The sequence below is a fragment of the Ornithorhynchus anatinus genome, chromosome 2, assembly GCF_004115215.2.
Source record: "Ornithorhynchus anatinus isolate Pmale09 chromosome 2, mOrnAna1.pri.v4, whole genome shotgun sequence".
NCBI lineage: Eukaryota > Metazoa > Chordata > Mammalia > Monotremata > Ornithorhynchidae > Ornithorhynchus > Ornithorhynchus anatinus.
This window is the reverse complement of record NC_041729.1, coordinates 136,588,873-136,612,280: the sequence shown is the minus strand read 5'-3', so window position 1 is coordinate 136,612,280 and position 23,408 is coordinate 136,588,873. Positions and strand designations below refer to the sequence as shown.

General features: G+C 46.2%; 1 protein-coding gene across 1 annotated transcript; it reads left to right on the top strand.

Moving 5' to 3' along the window:
* The first annotated feature begins 50 nt into the window (after positions 1–50).
* LOC100087614 (interferon-induced very large GTPase 1-like) lies at positions 51–22,564 on the top strand. The gene is made up of 2 exons (XM_039911210.1): positions 51–92; positions 16,941–22,564. Exon 2 carries the CDS (start codon positions 16,969–16,971, stop codon positions 21,847–21,849), a length of 4,881 nt encoding a protein of 1,626 aa, XP_039767144.1. The 5' UTR covers positions 51–92; positions 16,941–16,968; the 3' UTR covers positions 21,850–22,564.
* Positions 22,565–23,408: the final 844 nt, after the last annotated feature.

Sequence of the window (23,408 nt, the reverse complement as noted above, 5' to 3'; positions counted from 1 at the left end):
CTCCGCCCCCCCCTTCACATTTTCAGTTGTTATTTAACCCCTGTCCCATTGTCTTTGAAGAGTGAATGGGGTGTCAAAGAGGGTCACAGCAGGTAAGTGTTTTCTACTGTTCCCCCCTGCCACCCCTCCCCCAAGATGAGATTGATGACTCTATTTCCCCAATTTCCAGTATTTTAACTGGGGAAACAAGGGTCGTCCTTTCCACCAGACTGTCAGCGCAGGGTTTCGGGGAGGAAGGGACAGACCCAAACATCTCCCTCTCTTGCTGCCAACAGAGCAGCTGATAGGGAAGAACTGGGAATTCAGGGATTCATTCATTCATTCAATTGCATTTATTGAGCACTTTCTTTCTGCAGAGCCCTGTATTAAGTGCTTGGGAGAGTACAATATAAGAATAAACAGACACCTTCCCTGCCCACGAGTTTACAGTCTAGAAGGGGAGACAGATATTAATATCAATAAATAAACTACATATATGTACATAAGTGCTGTGGGGCTAGGAGGGGGAATGGATATAGGGAGCACATCAAGACAACACAGGGAGGGTGGGAGAAGAGGAAAGAAAGGGTTAGTCAGGGAAGGTCTTTTGGAGGAGATGTGCTTCCAATAAGGTTTTGAAGTCAGGGAGAGTAATCGTCTGTCGGATTTGAGGAGGGAGGGCATTCCAGGCCAGAGGGAGGACCTGAGTGAGGGGGTCAGCGGCAAGATAGATGAAATTGAGGTACAATGAAAAGGTTGGCTTTAGAGGAATGAAGTATGCGGGTTGGGTTGTAGTAGGAGAGTAGCAAGGTAAGGTAAGAGGGGGCAAGGTAATTGAGTGCTTTAAAGCCAGTGATGAGGAGTTTTTGTTTGATGTGAAGGTGGATGGGCAACCACTGGAGTTTCTTGAGGAGTGGGGGAACATGTCTTGAATGTTTCTGTAGAAAAATGATCTGAGCAGCAGATAGAAATATGGTTTTGAGTGGGGAGAGTCAGGAGGCTGGGTGGCCAGGAAGGAGGCTGATGCAGTAATCAAGGCAAAATAGGGTAAATGATTGGATTAACAAATTAGCAGTTTGGATGGAATAGAAAGGTGGATTTTAGCAATGTTGTGGAGGTGGCACCAACAGGATTTAGTGATGGATTGAATACGTGGGTTGAATGTGAGAGAAAAGTGAAGGAAAGTGTGAGAGAAAAGTGAAGGGAAAGCCAAGGTTACAGGCTTGTGAGACAGGAAGAATGGTGGTGCTGTCTGCAATAATGGAAAAGTTGTAGGGAGGACAGGGCTTGTGTGGGAAGATAAAGAGTTCAGTTTTGGACATATTAAATTTGAGGTGACAGGAGAACATCTAAGTAGAGATATCTCTAAGGCAGGAGGAAATGTGAGACTGCAGAGAGTGGGGAGATCAGGGCTGGAGATGTAGATTTGCATATCATCTGCATAGAAGTGGTAGTTAAAATCATAGAAGTGAATAAGTTCTCCAAGAGAGTAGGTGTAAATGGAGAATAAAAGGGGACTGAGAAATGAACCTTAATAACAATAATAATAATAATAATGTTGGTATTTATTAAGAGCTTACTATGTGCCAAGCACTGTTCTAAGTGCTGGGGCAGATACAAGATAATCAGGTTGTCCCACGTAGGGCTCACAGTCTTCATTCCCATTTTACAAATGAGGTCACTGAGGCACAGAGAAGTTAAGTGATTGCCCAAGGTCACACACCTGACAAGCGGTGGAGTCGGGATTAAAACCCATGACCTCTGACTACGAAGCCCGGGCTCTTTCCACTGAGCCACACTGCTTCTTTGAGCCTCCTGTCTCTCCCCACTCCAATCTATTCTTCATTTTGCTGCCCAGATCATCTTCCAAGAGAAACACTCTGGGCACGTCACTCCCCTCCTCAAAACCCTCCTCAAAACCCTCCAGTGGTTGCCTATTAACCTTCTCACGAGACAAAAACTCCTCACTTTTGGCTTCAAAGCTCTCCATCCCCTTGCACCCTCCTACCTCACCTCCCTTCTCTCTTTCTACTGCCCACCCCGTACACTCCACTCCTCTGCCGCTCACCTCTTCACCATCCCCCGTTCATGCCTGTCCCGCCGTCGACCTCTGGACCACATCCTACTGCTGTCCTGGAATGCCCTCCCTCCTCACATCCACCAAACTAACTCTCTTCCCCTCTTCAAAGCCCTACTGAGAGCTCCTCTCCTCCAGGAGGCCTTCCCAGACTGAGCCCTCCCTTTCCCTCTGCCCCTCCTCCCCTCCCCATTCCCCCCCACCCTCTACTCTTCCCCCTTCCCCTCCCCTCAGCACTGTACATATTTGTATATATTATTACCCTATTTATTTTGTCAGTGAGGTGTATATCTCCATGATTCTATTTATCTTGATGATGTTGTTTTGTTTTGTTCTGTTTTGCTTTGCTGTCTGTGAACCCGTTAGTGAGCAGGGATTGTGTCTCTATCTGTTGCTGAATTGTACATTCCAAGAGCTTAGTACAGTGCTCTGCACATAGTAAGCACTCAATAAATACTATTGAATGAATGAATGAGCCACATGAACAGTTATGGGATGAGAGGCAGAGGAGGGGCCAGCAAAAGAGCCTGAGAATGAGTGCCCACAGACATAGGAGGAGAATCAAGAGAAGATGGTGTCAGTGAAGCTGAGGTTGTATAATTTTTCCAGGATAAGGGGGTGATTGGAAGGGTCAAAGGCAGGTGAGAGGCCAAGGAGGATTAGAATGGACTGGTAACAAGGTGCCCATCCTAGCAGCCCTAGCCCTGTGCCTCCCATAGGTGATTATTATTATTATTATTACTATACTAATAATAATAAAAATGTTATTTAAGTGCTTACTATGTGCCAAGCACTGTTCTAAGTGCTGGGGTGGATACAAGGGAATTAGGTTGTCCCACGTGGGGCTCACAGTCTTCATCCCCATTTTCCAGATGAGGTAATTGAGGCACAGAGAAGTTAAGTGACTTGCCCAGGGTCACACAGCTGACAAGTGGCAGAGCCGGGATTAGAACCCATGACCTCTGACTCCCAAGCCCGGGCTCTTTCCTTTGAGCCACTCTGCTTCTCTATTAGGGAAGAGGCAGGAATGTGGGGGCACTTAGGGCTTGGGTTTCCACTACACCTGGTTTCCGCTACACCTGCCACACTGATGTGAACATATTGTACACCGGGGCAATTTCCTAAAAAAGTGGTATTTGCTGAATACCAACTGTGTGTCAAGCACTGCATTAAGTATTTGGGAGATGACACCATTCCTGAGCTCAAGCAGAGAAGCAACATGGCTAGGTGGAAAGATCAGAGGCTAGGGAGTCAGGTGATGTGGGTTCTAATCCCAGCTCTGCCACTCCTCTGCTGTGTGACCTGGCAAGCCACTTAACTTCTCTGTGCCTCAGTTACCTCATCTGTAAAATGGGAATTATGACTGTGAGCTCCACGTGGGACAACCTGATTACCTTGTATCTACTACAGTGCTTAGAACAGTGTTTGGCACATAATAAGGGTTTAACAAATATCATAATAATAATTAATCGAGGAGAGATATAAATTATTTATTAATGACAGAAACAGAAGAAAGAACAAAGTTACCACTGGGAGCAGCAAGAATAAGAAAGATGAATCAATCGATCATATTTATTGAGTGTTTACCTTGTGTCCCTCATTATGGGCAGGGAACATGTCCTTTGTATTATTGTGTCGTACTCTCCCTAGTGCTTAGTGCAGTGCCCTGCACACAATAAGTGCTCAATAAATACGATTGATAGATTTATTGATTGAGCATGTGCTAAGTGCTTGGGAGTGTACAATATGACAGAGCTTCATTCATTAATCGTATTTATTGAGCATTTATTGTGTGCAGAGCACTGCACTTAGTGCTTGGACAGTACAATTCAGCAACAGATAGAAGCAATCCCTGCCCAACAATGGGTTCATGGTCTAGAAGGCGGGAGACAGTCATCAAAACAAGTAAGCGGGTATCAATAGCATCAATATAAATAAATAGAATTATAGATATATACACATCATTAATAAAATAAAAGAAATATGTAACACATATACGAAAGTACTGTGGGGTGGGGAGGGGGATAGAGCAGAGAGAGCAAGTCAGGGCGATGGGGAGGGGAGGAGGAACAGAGGAAAATGGGGACCTAGTCTGGGAAGGCCACCTGGAGGAGGTGAGCTTTCAGTAGGGCTTTGAAGGGGAAAGTGTGCTAGTTTGGCAGATGTGAGGAGAGAGGGCATCCAGGCCAGAGGTAGGGTGTGGGCCAGGGGCCGATGGCGGGACAAGCGAGAACGAGGCACAGTGAGGAGGTTAGTGGCAGAGGAGCGGAGTGTGTGGGTTGGACTGGAGAAGGAGAGAAGGGAGGTGAGGTAGGAGGGGGCCAGGTGATGGAGAGCTTTGAAGCCAAAAGCGAGTAGTTTTTGCTGGATATGAAGGTTGATAGGCAACCACTGGAGATTTTTGAGGAGAGGGGTAACATGCACAGAGCATGTCTGTAGAAAGATAATCCGGGCAGTTGAGTGAAGCATAGACTGAAGTGGGGAGAGACAGGAGGTTGGGAGATCAGAAAGGATGCTGATGCAGTAATCCAGTCAGGACAGGATGAGTGATTGTAGTAACTGGGTAGTGGTTTGGATGGAGAGGAAAGGGCTGATCTTGGAGATGTTGTGAAGGTGAGACCGGCAGGTTTTGGTGACGGATTGGATATATGGGGTGAATGAGATAGCGGAGTCAAGGATGACACCGAGGTTGTGGGATTCTGAGATGGGATGGATGGCAGTGCCTTCCACAGTGATGGGAAAGCCAGGGAGAGCACAGGGTTTGGGAGGAAAGATAAGGAGCTCTGTCTTGGACATGTTGAGTTTTATGTGGTGGGAGGACATCCAGTTGGAGATGTCCTGAAGGCAGGAAGGACATCCAGTTGGAGATGTCCTGAAGGCAGGAGGAGATTCATTCATTCAATATGATTTATTGAGTGCTTACTATGTGCAGAGCACTGTACTAAGCGCTTGGAATGTACAAATCGGCAACAGATAGAGACAGTCCCTGCCCTTTGACGGGCTTACAGTCTAATCTGGGGAGACAGATGGACAAGAACAATGGTAGTAAATAGAGTCAAGGGGAAGAACATCTCATAAAAACAATGGCAAACGAATAGAATCAGGGTGATGTACATCTCATTAAACAAAATAAATAGGGAGATGAAGATATATACAGTTGAGCGGACGAGTACAGTGCTGAGGGGATGGGATGGGAGAGGGGGAGGAGCAGAAGGAAAGCGGGGAGAAGAGGGTTAGCTGGGGAGAAGTGAAGGGGGGGTAGAGGGAGCAGGGGAAAAGGGGAACTCAGTCTGGGAAGGCCTCTTGGAGGAGGTGAGTTCTAAGTAGGGTTTTGAAGAGGGGAAGAGAATTAGATTGTCGGAGGTGAGGAGGGAGGGCGTTCCAGGACTGCGGGAGGACGTGGCCCGGGGGTCGACGGCAGGATAGGCGAGGACGGGGGACGGTGAGGAGGTGGGTGGCAGAGGAGCGGAGTGTGCGGGATGGGCAGTAGAAAGAGAGAAGGGAGGAGAGGTAGGAAGGGGCAAGGTGATGGAGAGCCTCGAAGCCTAGAGTGAGAAGTTTTGTTTCGTGCGGAGGTCGATAGGCAACCACTGGAGGTTTTTAAGCAGGGGAGTGACATGCCCAGAGCGTTTCTGCAGGAAGATGAGCCGGGCAGCGGAGTGAAGAATAGACTGGAGTGGGGAGAGAGAGGAGGAAGGGAGATCAGAGACCAGGCTGACACAGTAATCTAGACGGGATATTATGAGACCCTGTAGCAGTAAGATAGCCGTTTGGGTGGAGAGGAAAGGGCAGATGTTGGCGATATTACAAAGGTGAGACCGGCAGGAGATGTGAGCCTGGAGGGAAACTTGGTCTAGTGTGGTGGAGAGACATTAAAATAAATTACAGATAGGTGAAGCAGCAGAATATAAGGCTATTTATATAAATTCTGTGGGGATGGGGATTGAGAAAAGAGAGACTAATAAAGGAAAATTCTTGAAGATATGCACTTAGATCTGTTGACCCTTGGGCGTTTTATATTTGCTCCATCCCCAACCCCACAGCACTTAAGTACAAATCTTTAAATTATATTTTATTTATTTATATTAATATCCATTCCCCTCTTTAGTCTGTAAACTCATTATGGGTAGGGAACAGGTCTCCTAATTCTGTTGTATTGCACTATCCCACGGACTTAGTAGAGTGCTCTGCACATAGTAAGCACTCAATAATACCAATGATTGATTGATTGACAGATATTTCATATGGCATAGAAGATGGGAAGAGTTATGATCTGTTAGATATGAAGGGGAGGGAGTTTCAGGCTAGAGGGAGGACTTGGGTAAGGGTCGGCCTTGAGAGAGATGAGATCAAGATACAGTAAGTAGGCTGGAGCTATAGGAGTGTAATGTGTAGGCTGAATTGTAGCAGGAGATGAGTGAGGTAAGGAATGAGGGGAAGAAGTGAAAGAATGCTTTAAAGCCAAAGGTAAGGAGCTTCTGTTTTATGCTGAGAGGGCTGGGCAACCACTGGAGATTTTTGAGGAGTGGGAAGAAGTGTGCAGACATTATTTTAGAAAAATGATTCAGGCAGAGGGTGAAGGAGTGGAGCGGGAAGTGACTGGAGTGAGGGGTCAGTGAGGAGGCTGATGCAGTAGTCTAGGTCGGATATGTTAAGAGTTTAGATCAGGTGGCAGCAGTTTGGATGGAGAGTAAGGAGCAGATTATAAAGATGTTGTGAATATAGAGCCAATAGAACATGTAGGTTGATAGAAGAGTTGAAAATAATGCCCAGGTTACACATTTGTGAGACAGAGAGAATGCTGATGCTGTCTACAGTGATGTGAAAGTCAGTGGGAAGACAGGGTTTCAGTCATAAGATGAGGAGCTGTGTTTGGGACATGTTAAGTTTGAGGTATTGGTGAGACATATAAGTATAGATGTCCTGAAAGCAGGAGGAAATGCAAGGCTGCAAAGAATGAGAAAGGTTGAGTTGTCAGTCTGGGAGTCATCTGTGTAGAGATGGCAGATGAAGTTGTAAGAGTGAATGAATTCTCCAAAGGAGTGGGTGTAGAGGGAGAACAGAAGGGAACCCAGAAATTATTCTTGAGGGCTTCCCCATAATTAGAGGGTGGGAGGCAGAGGAGGAGCCAGCAAAAGACACTGAAAAAAGAGATAGGAGGAAAAGCAAGAGAGGGTGGTGTCAGTGAAGTTGTAGTTGGATAATGTTTCCAGGAGAAGAGGGTGGTCCACAGTGTTGAAGGTAGCTGAGAGGTTGAGGAGTGTTAGGATGAAGTAGAGGATGTTGGATTGGACAAGAAGGTAGTCACTGATGACCTTAGAGAGGGTAGTTTCCATGGAGAGAAGGGAGAGGAGAAGTGAATTTTCACTTATTGGCGAGAATCGAATTGTTAGGATACACACTAGTGTCTTATGCTTATGGATTGCGTGGACAATCAAGCAATCATTCAGTGGTGTTTATTCAACACTTGTGTAACACTTAATACTTAACACTTGTGTAGAGCACTATACTAAGCGCTAAACTGTAAGCTCCTTGTGGACAGGGAAGATGTCTACCATTTCTCTTGTGGTGTATTCTCCCAAGTGCTTAGTTCAGTGCTCTTCCCAGATTAAGTGCTCAATAAATAACACTGTTTATAGGTAAGGAAAGCATGATAGAATAGAGATGGTAGAAGCATTCCCTGACCATAAGGAGCTTATTCAGTTGTAATAAGAAGCAGGGCCTACGGAACAGGATAATTGGTCCAAGGAGATTCCAAGCAGAAACCACATAAGCCTCCTTACAAATACAGAGCCCGAGAAGGTTAGAACTCCAACTAGCTTTTCATGGAAAAAATAGCAAAAACTTATAGTAAATAAAATTAGGTAAGAGAGATTAAAGAACTCTGATCCAAAATGCCTTTCCTTTTCTTCACCTTAACGGTTACCTTGTTGATTCTCCCCAAGACCCTGTCTACTTTCCTGCAACCACCTTGGGGCCCATTCCTCTGGTCCACACCCTTTGCCCTTACTCAGGGGTCCCCAAGTTTCAGGTTCACCATTTCTGGATCCTCCCCTTGGGACTTTGGAAGCTGCGGTGAAATTGCTGCCAACCCACTCGGTTGCTCTTCCCCCACTGTGCAGAGGGAACCTCTCCCACCTACCCTCACCCACCTTGAGGATCCTGCCCTCTAGATCCCAACCTGGCGAATCTTTCTTTCTGCATCCTGCCCCAGGATCACTTAGTCCCAACTCTGCAATTTAAAATGTCCAAGGAGAGAATTTGTTTTTTATGGTATTTGTTGAGCACATACTATGTGCCAGACACTGTACTAAGTGCAGGGTAGACATACATTAATCAGATTGTACACAGTCCATGTCCCACATGGGACTCACAATCTTAATCCCCATTTTGCAGATGAGGGAACTGAGGAACAGAGAAGTAAAATGACTTGCCCAAGCTTACATAGCAGACAAGTGAAGGAGATGAAGTGATGACAAGGGGGGTAAACTCTTAAGGAGTTTGGAAAGGAATGGTAGCAGGGAGTTAAGTCAAAAGCTGGAAGGAGCCATGGGGTCAAGAGAGGGTTTTTTTAGGATAGATACATAAGGATGTTTGGGAGCCATGAGGAAGAAGACATTGGAAAGCAAACAGTTGAAGATGGCAGTCAAGGAGGGAAGAAGGGAGGTGATGAGTGCTTTAAATAGGTATGAAGGGAAGAGATCAGAAGCACAAGTGGAGGGAATAGATGTAGAGAGGAGATGAGAGATAATAATGTTGGTATTTGTTAAGCGCTTACTATGTGCCGAGCACTGTTCTAAGAGCTGGGGTAGACATAGGGGAATCAAGTTGTCCCACGTGGGGCTCACAGTCTTCATCCCCATTTTACAGATGAGGGAACTGAGGCACAGAGAAGTTAAGTGACTTGCCCACAGTCACACAGCCAACAAGTGGCAGAGCTGGGATTCGAACTCATGAGCCCTGACTCCAAAGCCCATGCTCTTTCCACTGAGCCACGCTGCTTCTCAATAATAATGTTTGTATTTGTTAAGCGCTTACTATGTGCAGAGCACTGTTCTAAGCGCTGGGGTAGATACAGGGTAATCAGGTTGTCTCACGTGAGGCTCACAGTTAATCCCCATTCTACAGATGAGGTAACTGAGGCACAGAGAAGTGAAGTGACTCTCCCACCGTCACACAGCTGACAAGTGGCAGAGCTGGGAGTCAAACCCATGACCTCTGACTCCGAAGCCCAGGCTCTTTCCACTGAGCCACGCTGCTTCACACCTTGAGTTGCTGCGTGGAATGTAGGAGGAGTCAAAGAGGGTGGGTGGGCGGGGCGGGTTGGAGGGGAGTAGGGGAGATTTTAAGAAGATCATGTCTGATGGTTTCAATTTTGTTGATGAAGTCTATGGCCAGGTCATTAGGGGAAAGAGATGGTGGGGGTGGAAGGATAGGAGTCTTGAGGGAGTTAAATGCCTGAAACATCTGGTGTGGGCAGTGTGTATGAGAGTGAATTAGGAAGGAGAAGTATTGCTGTTGGGCAGTGGAGAGGACAAAATCAAAGTAGATAAAAATGAATTTAAGGTAGATAAAATCAGAGAGATATCTCCCAACCCTTGGCTTTAAGGCACTTAATTCACTTTTCCTCCTTCCTCCTGTCTGTAAAATATCTTAGAGCCCCTCTCTCCTCCTAGATTATAACTCCTTGAGGTCTATTACCTTTACTAAATTCTCTGCACACATTAATCACTCAAATATTATTGATTGAGATTACCTTGGGGTTTAGTGGGGTTTAAGATCTAGAGTAGGGAAAGGCAGTTATTCTCAGATTTGTCAGTCAGCCAGTTATATTTATTGAGTGCATACTATTTGCACAGCACTGTAACAAAAAGAGGACACATTCCCTGCCCATAGTGAGTTTACAGTCTAGAAGGGGAGACATACATCAACATAAATAAATTATAGATATACACATAAGTGCCGTGAGCTTGGGAGGAGGGATGAATAAAGGGAGGAAGTCAGGGCAATGCAGAAAAGAGTGGGAGAAGAGGAAAGGAGGATTTAGTCCGAGAAGGTTTCTTGGAGGAGATGTGCCTTCGATAAGGCTTTGAAGAAGGGAGAGTAATAAATTGTTGTATGTGAGGAGGGAGGACATTCCAGGCCAGAGGCAGGACATAGGCCAGAGGTCAGTAGTGAGATAGACAAGATGGAGGTACAGTGAGAAGGTTAGCATTTAGAGGAGGAAACCAGACTGAGCCCCCTTTCCCTCTGCTCCTCCTTCCTTCCCCTCCCTCCCTCCCACTCTCTGCTCTTCCCCCTTCCCCTCCCCTCAGCACTGTGCTCATTTATATATATTATTTATTACCCTATTTATTTTGTTAATGAGGTGTCTATCTCCTTGATACTGTTTATCTTGATGATGTTGTCTTGTTTTTTTCTGTTTTGGTTTGCTGTCTGTCTCCCCTGTTTAGACTGTGAGCCCATTATTGGCAGGGATTGTCTCTGTTGCTAAATTGTACATTCCAAGTGCTTAGTATTGTGCTCTGCACATTCCCATCCTTCCCTGCAGTATCCTCAGAGGAGATCTCCTCCCTCCTCACAAGTGCCACCCCCTCCACCTGCGCCTCGGACCCCATTCCCGCTCACCTTGTAAAAACCATCGCCCCTGCCCTCCTCCGTTCCTTAACTTCTATCTTTAATCGCGCAATCTCCATTGGCTCTTTCCCCTCTGCCTTCAAACATGCCCACGTCTCCCCCATCCTAAAAAAAACCCTCTCTCGACCCCACTTCCCCTTCCAGTTATCGCCCTATCTCCCTACTACCCTTCCTTTCCAAAATCCTAGAATGAGTCGTCTACACTCGCTGCTTAGAATTCCTTAACTCCCATTCTCTCCTGGACCCCCTCCGATCTGGCTTCCGTCCCCTCCACTCTACCGAGACTGCTCTCTCTAAGGTCACCCATGACCTCCTTCTTGCCAAATCCAATGGCTCCTACTCCATTCTAATCCTCCTTGACGTCTCAGCTGCCTTTGACACTGTCGACCATCCCCTTCTCCTCCACACTTTATCTCACCTTGGCTTCACGGACTCCATCCTCTCCTGGTTCTCCTCTTATCTCTTTGGTCGGTCATTCTCGGTCTCCTTTGCAGGCGCCTCCTCCCCTTCCCATCCTTTAACTGTTGGAGTTCCTCAGGGGTCAGTTCTTGGCCCTCTTCTGTTCTCCATTTACGCTCACTCTCTTGGTGAACTCATTCGCTCTCACGGCTTTGACTACCATCTCTACGCAGATGACACGCAGATCTACATCTCTGCCCCTGTCCTCTCCTCCTCCCTTCAGGCTTGCATCTCCTCCTGCCTCCTGGACATTTCCACCTGGATGTCTGCCCACCACCTAAAACTCAACATGAGAAAGACTGAGCTCCTCATCTTCCCTCCCAAGCCCGGTCCTCTCCCAGACTTCCCTATCACTGTGGATGGTACGACCATCCTTCCCGTCTCTCAGGCCCGCAACCTCGGTGTCATCTTTGACTCATCTCTCTCACTCACCTCACACATCTGATCCGTTACCGAGACCTGCCGGTCTCACCTTTACAGTATCGCCAAGATCCGCCCTTTCCTCTCCACCCAAATGGCTACCTTACTGCTACAGGCTCTCGTTATATCCCGGCTAGACTACTGTGTCAGCCTTCTCTCTGATCTCCCTTCCTCCTCTCTCGCCCCACTCCAGTCTATTATTCACTCTGCTGCCCGGCTCATCTTCCTGCAGAAACATTCTGAGCATGTCACTCCCCTTCTTAAACAACTCCAGTGGTTGCCTATCGACCTCCACTCAAAACAAAAACTCCTCACTCTAGGCTTCAAGGCTCTCCAACACCTTGCCCCTTCCTACCTCTCCTCCCTTCTCTCTTTCTACTGCCCGCCCTGCACACTCCGCTCCTCTGCCGCCCACCTCCTCACCGTCCCTCGGTCGCGCCTATCCCACCGTCGATCCCTGGGCCACATCCTCCCGCGGTCCTGGAATGCCCTCCCTCCTCACCTCCGACAATCTAATTCTCTTCCCCTCTTCAAATCCCTACTTAAAGCTCACCTCCTCCAAGAGGCCTTCCCAGACTGAGCTCCCCCCTTTTCCCTCTGCTCCTTCTACCCCCCCTTCACCTCTCCGCAGCTAAACCCTCTTCTCCCTCCTTTCCCTCTTTTCCTCCCCCTCTCCCGTCCCACCCCCTCAGCACTGTATTTGTCCGCTCAACTGTACATATCTTCATCACCCTATTTATTTTGTTTATTTTGTTTAATGAAATGTACATCGCCCTGATTCCATTTATTTGCCATTGTTTTTATGAGATGTTCTTCCCCTTGACTCTATTTATTGCCATTGTTCTTGTCTGTCTCCCCCGATTAGACCGTAAGCCCATCAAAGGGCAGGGACTGTCTCTATCTGTTGCCGACTTGTACATTCCAAGTGCTTAGTACAGTGCTCTGCACATAGTAAGCGATCAATAAATACTAGTGAATGAATGAATAGTAAGCACTCAATAAATACTATTGAATAAATGAATGAAAAGTGATCTGGGCAGCAGAGGGGAGTAGGGACTGGAGTAAGGAGAGACGGGGGTTGGAAGATCAGCAAGGAGGCTGAGAGAGTAATCAAGGTGGAATAGGATAAGTGCTTGGATTAACATGGTAGCAGTTTGGATGGAGAGGAAATGTAGGGGGAGGACTGGGTTTGGGTGGGAAGATGAGAAGGTGACACAAGGACATACAAGTAGAGATGTCTTGAAGGCAGGAGGAAATGCAGGACTGGAAAGAGGAAGAGAAATCAGGGCTGAAGATGTAGATTTGGGTATCACCCACATAGAAGTGGTAATTGAAGCAATGGGAGTGAATAAGTTCTCCAAGGTAGTGGGTGTAGATGGAGAATAGTAGGGGACTCAGAAATGAACCTTGGGGGACACCCACAGTTAGGGGTTGGGAGGCAGAGGAGAAGCCCATGAAAGAGCTTGAGAATGACAGCCAGAGAGATAAGAGGAGAATCCAGAGAGGACAGTATCAGTGAAACCAAGGTTTGATAGTATTTCCAGGAAAATGAGATGGTCGATAGTGTTGAAGGCAGTTGAGAGGTCAAGGAGGATCCTTGGCAAAATCATTTATGACCTTTGAAAGGATAGTTTCTATGGAGTGAAGGGGATGACAGCCAGATTGGAGGGACTCAAGGATAGAATTAGAGGAAAGGAACTTGACAGTAGGTATGGACAACTTGCTCAAGGAATATGGAGAGGAAAGGTATGAGGGACATAGGACAATAACATGTGGGGTCAAGGGAGGGTTTTTTAGGATGAGGAGACGTGTGTTTGAAAGTAGTGGGGAAGAAGCCATTGAAGAAAGGACAGTTGAGAATGGCAGTTAGGGAGGGAAGAAGGGAGGGACAAGTGTTCTGATAAGGTACAAAGGAATTGGGTTGGGTGTGCAGGTGGAGCAGGTGGATTTAAAGAAAATGCAGAATATCTCCTCTAGAGATACTGCTGGGAAAGATGGAAGAGTTGAAAAAGGGGCAGGAGGACAGAAGGACTGGGGAGGGAAAGGGGAGATTTTAAGGAGATCAAGCCTGGTGGTGTCAATTTTCTCAATAAAGTAGGTGGCCAGGACATTAGAGGCAAGGGATGGGAGAGATGGGGGCACATGAGTTTTGAGGAGGGAATTATACATCTGGAACAACTGCTGCGGGCAATGGGCATGGGTGTCAATAAGGATGGAGAAATAATTTTGCCGAGGAGAGGGCAGATTTAAAGCAAGCAAGAATAAACTTGAAGTGGAAGTTGTCGGCCCGATATTTAGATAACTTGAACAGTGCTCTGCAGTTCGTGCTCAAAAACAAAGGAGGTGGGCTGTGGCTATGATCCAGGGCTGTGGGTTAGTAGTATGAGATTGACAGAGGGAGAGGGGAATGAGTGAGTTGAGTTCAATACAGAGGGTGGTGTTGAAAGCATCAATTTGATCACCAACGGAAGATAGTTTGGGTATGGATGCTTAAATACTGCTCTCATTTGTTTCCTTAAATAAGTAAATATTGGCCTCATATTCATCACCTGAATTGTTTGTGTAATTCGTGTGTGGAAATCATGAACTTTGAAAAGTTTGCTATTACAGTAGGGAGCAGGATTTTGCATTGCTCTGGACAGAAGCCCTTAGGAGCAGGAATTCCAGGAGCTGAATTCCAGATGCTTCCCACTCTGGGCAAGAGTGCAGATTCCAAGAGTCAAAGGGTGGTGGCAGCAAATTCCAGGTACAATCTCAAGGGTCATTAGCAGCCAAAAGAAGCCAACAGAGATTTCAAAGGAGAACTGTAAATTGTGACATAGACCTAGTCCCTAGCACCTAGAGAAGAACAACTTCCTCATTTTGTAGATGTCATTCATTCATTTATTCAGTTGTATTTATTGAGTGCTTACTATGTACAGAGCACTCTACTAAGTGCTTGGAAAGTACAATTCAGCAACAGATAGAGACAATCCCTGCTCAACAATGGGCTCGCAGTCTAAATGGGGGTGACAGACAACAAAACAAAACAAGTAGTCCGGCGTCAATATCAACAAGATAAATAGATTCATAGATATACACACATCACTAACAAAATAGAGTAGTGAATAATATATACAAATATGCACAAGTGCTGTGGGGGCGGAAAGAGGAAGCGCAGAGAGAGGGAGTAGGGGGAATGGGGAGGGGAGGAGGAGCAAAGGGAAAGGGAGGGCTCAGTCTGGAAAGGCATCCTGGAAGAGGTGAGCTCTCAGGAGGGCTTTGAAGAGGGGAAGAGAGTTAGTTTGGCGGATGTGAGGAGAGAGGGCATAACAGGTCAGAAGTAGGACGTGGGCCAGGGGTCAACATTGGGACGGGGCGAGAATGAGGGACTGTGAGGAAGTTAGCGTCCGAGGAGCGGAGTGTACAGAGTGGGCTGTAGAAGGAGAGAAGGGAGGTGAGGTAGGAGAGGGCCAGGTGATGGAGAGCTTTGAAGCCAAGAGTGAGGAGTTTTTGTTTCATGCAAAGGTTGATAAGCAACCACTGGAGGTTTTTGAGGAGAGAAGTGACATGCCCAGAGCGTTTCTGTAGAAAGAAAATCCAGACAGCAGAATGAAGAATAGACTGGAACGGGGAAAGACAGGAGGATGGGAGATCAGAGAGGAGGCTGATGCAATAATCCAGTCGGGATATTATGAGAGCTTGTACCAGCAAGGTAGCTGTTTGCATGGAGAGAATAAGGCAGATCTTGATGATGTTTTGAAGTTGAAGCTGGCAGGTTTTGGTGACAGATTGGATGTGTGGGGTGAATGAGAGAGCAGAATCAAGGATGAGACCAAGGTTGCAGACCTGTGAGACGGGAAGGATGGTAGTGTCATCCACAGTGACAGGGAAGTCAGGGAGAGGATAGGGTTTGGTAGGGAAGAAAAGGAGCTTAGTCTTGGACATGTTGAGTTTTAGGTGGCGTTCAGACATCCAGGTGTAGATGTACTGAAGGCAGGAGGAGATACAAGCCTCGAGTATGGGGAAAAGAACAGGGGAGAAGATGTAGATTTGGGTGTCATTTGCATAGAGATGATAGTTGAAGCCGTGGGAGTGAATGAGTTCACCAAGGGAGTGAGTGTAGATGGAGAACTGAAGAGGGCCAAGAACTGACCCTTGAGGAACCCCTATAGTTAGTGGATGGGAGGGGAAGGAGAAGCCCACGCAACAGATTAGAACGAATGGCCAGAGATATAAGTCCTTTAGTAAATGCAACATAATTGGGTTGGACACCGTGGTGGGCTGTAGAAGAGAAGAGGACAGAGTCCCTGAAGCCAAGGTTGGATAAAGTGTTGAGGAGAGGGGATGGTCGACAGTTTCAAAGGCAGCTGAAAGGTCGAGGAGGATTAAGATAGAGTAGGAGCCATTGGATTTGGCAAGAAGGAGGTCATTGGTGACTTATGAGAGGGCGGTTTCGGTGGAGCGGAGGATATGGAAGCCAGATTAGAGGGGGTCGAGGAGGGAGTCTGTAAAATGGGGAGACTGTGAGCCCCACGTGGGATAGCCTGATTTCTTTGTACCTGCCCCAGTGCTTAGAACGGGGCTTGGCACATAGTAAGTACTTAAAAATACCATCATTATTATTATTATATAAATAAATGCATTACAGATATGCCCCACGTCACTGCTGGGTCAGATCAATAATCCATCCAGCCCGGCATTTCGTGTCTCAAATGAGGTCAGGATTCTGGAAGAGACTGTGAGATGGTTGGACCCCTGAACATCCATGCTCATGATTAGGGATGGATCCTCTAACAGCCCTTACTTTTGCTTCCAAGCCCCAATTTCCCTCTAGCAGCCCATTATGGCTGTTCCTTCATTCTTTCATCTACTTCTGAAAACTTTTCTGGAGAATCTTTTATGGAATAAATTTGTTTGAGAATGTAGTATTCTTAACTATTAAGCACTTAGTGTTTATAAAGCACTGAACTGAACACTGGGAAAGAATGCAAGGGTGAGAAATACATGAAGTCCCTGGTACACAAGTGGCTTCACGGCTAAAAATAAAAGGGGGAGAGAGGACCAGCAACAGTCACACAGGGAGGGATGAGACACTAAAACAACACAAAAGACAATGACAAATTAACAAAATAAAAACAGAAGATCAGTAGGATACAAAGAAATTCCATTCCCTCAATCGTAACATGGACATGACCCCAGGACCCCATGAATGTATTTCCCCTGTCTGTTCCCCAGAGGAACAAGTTGACAGTTGGTAAAGTTGAAAAATACCTCACCTATCCCTCTCTGGAGAGAAAATGACATTTTAGAGGTTTAGATTAATCAAAATCATTTTCTTTTTCCTTACAGTTGTTTTGAGTATTACCAGTGTGCTGTTCCCTTCTAGGTCCACCATCCAGAGTTCTTCCACTACCATGTCTACTCCAGAGGTACCTGCAGAAGACTGCTCTCTCCTTGGCTCAACGCAGCAGTCGAGGTCTGGGGAGGCAGAAGGCTCATCACTGAAAGCAAAAGCAACAAATGACCAGTCAGGAAGCATTCAAGAACTGGAAGGGGGAGACAATGGAGATGTTCTGAGCCTGATCCAGCGACTAGGCCTGGACCGGTACTACCCTCGGAAGATGGGCAAAGCAGATTTCCACCTGATTTACAAAGCCTCCGTACATGACAGTCAGCCCCAAAGTGACCAGGAATTACCATTTTACTTCCTGCAAAAGCTGCTGATGCTGGACTATCGGCTGAGGTATCTGGTCCACGAGGACGACGGGAAGACAGCCCTGACCATAACTGAGCCCCTGAGTCCCTCGGGGCATGGGAGTAACTCCTCAGACCTCCTAGATGACTTCTTTAACATTACTGAGACACACCTGGCTCCCTCTGACATCACTCAGACACATATTCATCCAATGGACGTCCAGATGGCAATTTTCCATTGTGCAGATGACTTCATGCGGCAGTATATTTCAACCAAACTTTCCGTCTGTCAATTTGCTCTTCCATTTGTGGTCCCTAATCCCTGTTCTTTCCAAATAGAATTCCCTCTCTGGTCTCTGCGCCAAGTCAAGAAGAGCTGGCGACGGGTGGAGAAACTGGGGGAAGAGAAGAAGATGAAAAATTACAATGGCAAACTGATCTGTGAAACGGCCACCCCGATCGTGTCCTTCCTGAGGGTTGGAAATTCCTTCTCCTCCTCCAAGTCCCAGATCCTAAACTCACTGCTGAGTAAAAAGAAACATGACATATTTTTCCATCGTCACTGCCGGGGGAGCAGCAAAAATGTTCTCCTGATGGGAGGTGTGGTGGAAGTCTGCTGGTACTGTCCCAGAGGGAAGGATGATGACAGCTTTGATAACTGCATCACGTTCACCAATCTCCATGGAGACGCCAAAGAGCATGAGGCCCAGCTCAGGTTCCTGCAGGATATCTCTTCGGTCACTGTCGTGCTCTTGTCAGCTTCTGAGCAAGGTGAGAGGAACAGACAAGTCATCCGTGAGCTTCTGCAGTCACCAAAACCTTTAATCTGCCTGTGTGATGACAGAGAGAAGATTGCTGGTGGTAACTGTGGCCTCAAAGTGAGAATGGGGATGAAGAACCGAAATGAAGCAGAGGTAACGGAGGAACTGAGAGCCACAATCACATGCCTCCTGGAGGTTCAGGGAACACCCCTCAGTTCTGTTGAATGTGCTGAGATTGCACGCCAGCACGGGTTCTCTGTAGATGAGGATCGGAAGGAATGCAAGGAGGCTGAAATGCTGGCCCAGTCACTGGTGTCTCTCTTGACAAAAAACAAGTTGACAGCGATGAAGGAAAAGTTCCTGTCCCTCCAAGGAGAATTATGGCACCGGTGGTGTAAGAGGGATAGGGAACTCAGTCACCTGCATGCGAAAGGCAACAAAAACATCGAACAGCACAGGAGTGAGATTGAGTCGGAAAAGCAGGAAATTCGGAGAACTCAATGGCAAACAGCGTTTCCCCTCAATGCTCCCATGAGGTCTGTGGTTGATGTCCTCCAGGCCCCATCAGAGACAAACAGCAAGCTCTACTTTCTGCAGTGGCTGAGCATCTTTCTGGACAACTTGACTGCAAGCCACCTGGAAGGCCTTCAACAGAAATACGATGGACTCTGGTCCCAAGTGATTTTTGCAGAAAAGCGAAAAGGGTCAGTCAGTGATTCAGTAAAGTACTTACAAAGTGAATTAGAAATCATATCAAAGGAGATAAATGACTCTACAATTGGGATTGATCACTTTCTGAGAGAGATTGGACAGATTTATGAAGCTACAGATGGACATTCACTTGAAAAGGACACATTGATGCTTTCGCTTCCCCAGATTGCTGCAAACCTGTTGGCTGCTGGGTACCCCATTGAGCTCATGGATGGGGATGCTTCCTACGTGCCCCTGAAATGGGTGGCAGCTGTTTTGAACAGGTTAACTGAAACCCTGGGAGACAAAAGGCTGTTTGTGCTTTCCATCCTAGGGCTTCAGAGCAGCGGGAAGTCCACACTGCTGAACGCCATGTTCGGTCTGCAGTTCACTGTCAGTGCAGGGAGATGCACCCGGGGAGCCTATATGCATCTCCTCAAGGTGGAGGAGAAGGTCTGGGAAGACCTTGGGTTTGACTATTTGCTCGTTGTGGATACCGAAGGTCTCCGGGCCCCAGAGCTCAGCAATAAATCACTGAATCATGACAATGAGCTGGCGACCTTTGTCATCGGCCTCGGTAACATGACCGTGATCAACATTTTTGGAGAGAATCCTTCTGAAATGCAGGACATCCTGCAGATCGCAGTCCAGGCCTTCCTGAGAATGAAGAAAGTGAGACTTTCCCCCAGCTGTGTGTTTGTGCATCAGAATGTGGGGGAGATCACAGCCAAAGATCGGAATAAGGAAGGACGCAGAAGGCTGCAGCAGAGACTGGATGAAATGGCCGTGGCCGCCGCAGAGCAAGAACAGAGCTCCGACATCACACGGTTCAGTGATGTGATCCGGTTTGATGTGAACACCCACGTCCATTATTTTGCTCACCTGTGGGAGGGGAATCCCCCCATGGCCCCTCCCAATCCCAGTTACAGCCACAACATTCAGGATCTGAAAAGCTGGATTCTTAAAGTGGCGAAAGAAGAATCTCAAGGCCGCATCTTGCGGCTGTCAGTCTTGAAGGACCGCATCCAGGATCTGTGGAGAGCCTTGGTAAATGAGAACTTCATTTTCAGCTTCAGGAACACTCGGGAGATTGTGGCCATGAGCAAGCTGGAGGCGAAGTATAACAGCTGGACCTGGCAGTTGAGGAGTCATATATTGGCCTTACAGAATGAACTGAACAACCGGATTCAGAATGGAAAATTCAAAGACCTCACTGTTTGTCATCTCGAGAATCCAGTATCAGAGAAATACATGGCTATCCAGCAAGATCTTGAAAAGTATTTCAGCGAAGATGAAGATAGTGAAATATTGATTCAGTGGAAAGCAAATTTTGCAAGTAAACTGCAGATGCTTAAAGAGACACTTGTCTCAGAAACAAAAAGAAAAACTGAAGAGCTCATTGCCTTTAAAGTCAGTCAGAATGAATTGGACAAGAAAAAATCCGAATATGAGAATGAGTTGCTGGGCAGGAGCAGAGAGCTTGCTCTCTTATTACGAGATAAAGAATTACATGAGGAGGAACTGAGAGTGAGGTTTGATGATGTCTGGGCAACGTGGGTAACAAAATTGTCCTCAAATCACCCTCCTGCCACTGATCCCAAAATTGACTTGGATTTGGAAAACATCCTCTTTAACCACTTTAAACAGGAGCACAATATTGTGGACAAAATCCGTGGTATTTCCAGCCAGGAAACATTTTCTATGAACTATTCCAAGTATGTAAAAACAAATAAGAAATATTATGTTTTTGACCATAAATTAGAGGAGGATGATAAAATGAACATCAATCAAACTACACAGCAAATTAAGGAAGCTGTTAATGAGATCATTGATACCAAAGAGAAGCTGAGGGCAGGCTACAGTTCCAGTTACTTCCATGAAATATTGAGAACAATAGACACAAAAGTAGAGTCTGCAAAAAGTGAAAAATATACTTTTACAAACCAGTACAAACTTGATTTGTCCTTGTATCTATGCCATGGAGCAGAAAAGAGATTCTGGAATATGCATGAGGCATTCACCACAGCAAATCATCCTGTCAACTACCTAGAAAGTAAGAAAGAGGATTTCTTCATGAGTTTTAAGATTTCCTGCCAAGGAGCCATCTCCATCAGAGATGTTGCTGATTTCTTGTGGGATAAAGTATCTTCTGCTATGTTTAGTGCAGTCTGGAACAAGACAGCCATCGATCTCGCTGATGACATGAGGTCTAACACTCCGGCCTTCAATGGTAACAGATCTAACCTGGAGAGATACATTCTGATCTCACTGGCAGAAGACGAAAACTTTGATAACTACCATCGGTACATTCACTTTCCCAGGGACTATTTCAAAAGCTATATAAAGAAACAGGTTGAGAATTTTTGCTCAACCCAGAAATGGGAAAAACTAAAGCATTTTGTAAGATGCAGTTCTGAGAGTTTCAAGGCAGACATTCTTACAGCTATTCATGAATCAACTGTTGCTACCAAAACGGGGAATGGGTCTGTGTCCATGTGGCTGGATGAATTTTGTCAACACCTTGGGCATCGCTTAACCCTTCCAAGAGGAGACCTGAAAAGCATCGAACATCAGGAAATCAAGGACATCGAATTTCTCAAAGAGGCAGTGATCAGAGCTGTGGAAGGGCCCCGGTCTCCCACCCTGCAGACCAGTGAACTAGACTGGGCTGGCACGGCTATGAAAGAAGTGGTCCCAAAGGTCCAGAAGATGCTTTCTGACCAGCTCTCTGGCTGTTGGAAGCAATGTCCCTTCTGCATGGCGATCTGTACCAACACAGTTGCTGGTCATACTGGGGACCACAGCGTCCCCTTCCATCGCTCCAAGGCAGTGAATGGTTGGAGTTGGCATAAAACGGATAATTTCTCAATAGATTTTTGTACCTCTGCAGTAGCAAGTGATAATTACTTTCTGCTTAACGATGGCCGAAGCTTCCCATACAAGACATATCGCCTGGCGGGAGGGGAGCATGCCACGTGGAGTATCACTCCAGACATGGATGACAAACCCTACTGGAAATGGTTTGTGTGCCGCTTCAAGGACCAGTTGGAAGAGAAGTATAATAAAAGATTCAGTGACAAAGGAGAAATCCCTCATGTGTGGAGAAAAATTCACAAGGAAGAAGTGATTGCTGACCTGAAAAAACTATAAGTCCTCAAGACTCTTCAGTACTTATTGTCACATTCAAATAGATCTATATATCTAAAAATGTAAACTTCAATCGATCAGTAGTACATATTTTGGAAGTGAACAGAGATTCTACTATTTTGTTTGATTAAGAAGCAAATAAATTCTTTATTCCAGCAACTGCAAGGGTGGGGAGAAAGAACGCAGAGTGTTCCCTGTTAGATGTGTTCTCCCCCGCTGAAGGAAGCAAGCAGAGAGCTTTTATAGACCCAAACAAACAAGTCTTCCCAGGAATGTGGGGTTACAAGCTAAAAGAAGCAAATAGTTACAAGGAAACAGATACAGATTCAGATAACACAGGCATAATCCTTATCGTTGTTCTTGTCAAATAATGGACAAATAATAATCCACCATTGCTCATGTCAAATAATGGACAATTAGAATGTGGAAAGACAAAATCGATTCAAGGGAACAAAATGGAGTTGGCTCAGACTTACCCACTTCTACATTATCAGGCACCTACTGACTATAAAGCACTGTTCTAAATTCTTGGGAGAATACAAAACATTCCCTGTCCTCAAGGAGCTCACAACTAATGGAGGAGACAGGGGTTTTTTTTCAAATAATATGATTGGGGAAGGTATAAAAGAAAGTAGTTCAAGTATTTCAGGATGAAATAGCAGAATAAGTAAATGAATATTCAAATGAGAATCTAAATAAAAATATACATAGATTGTAGCCGACAATTAGTAATAAAAATAATAACTGTAGTATTTGTTAAGCACTTACTCTGTGCCAGACATTGTATTAAGCAATGAGGTGGATACAAATAAATTGAGTTGGACAGAGTCCCTGTTCCACATGGGGCTGTCAGTCTTAATTCCCATTTTATAGATGAGGTACAGAGAAGTGAAGCAACTTACCCAAGGTCACACAGCAGACAAGAGTCTGAGCCAGAATTAGAACTTGGGTCCTTCTGACTCCCGGGCCCGGGCTCTATTCACTAGGCCATGCTACTTCTGCTTACCAGGATTCCTGTAAGAGATACCCCTTAAAAAGAGAAAGAGCCCACCTGTTGCCCAAGTATAATCATTGATCCATGAACGAGACAACTCATCAAGTGGTCCAAAATAACACAGATTATTGATTCACTCCTCACTGGTGTTCGGTTCAGTGGGTCCCAGCCTGCAGAACAAAGACCACCGTCACCACAGATCTCCTTTCATCCCCTCCAACATCCCCTTCCCCGCCCGGTTCCACACCAAAGGGGGGATTCCTTGTCTCTGACGTCACTTTGGGCAGTCTTGGGTATTCCTGAGGTGTGTCTGCATATTTTGCACCTTGGTCAAGAGTTTACACCCTCCTGGCTAAAGATTATGGACATTTCAGCTAGTATGACCTCAGTCTGTTGTTGGAGTCAACAGTAGTTTTAACAGCACAGCCTAATGGAAAAAGCGCAGGCCTGGGAGTCAGAATACTTGGGTTCTAATCCCAGCTCTGCCAAATCCTTACTATGTGACCTTGGGTAAATCACTTAACTTTTCTGTGCCTTAGTTTCCTCAATTGTCAAATGGGGATTAAAT

What these genes read in the sequence shown, in the direction of transcription:
- LOC100087614 (XM_039911210.1), top strand. Translation starts at nt 16,969, where the DNA reads ATGTCTACTCCAGAGGTACCTGCAGAAGACTGCTCTCTCCTTGGCTCA.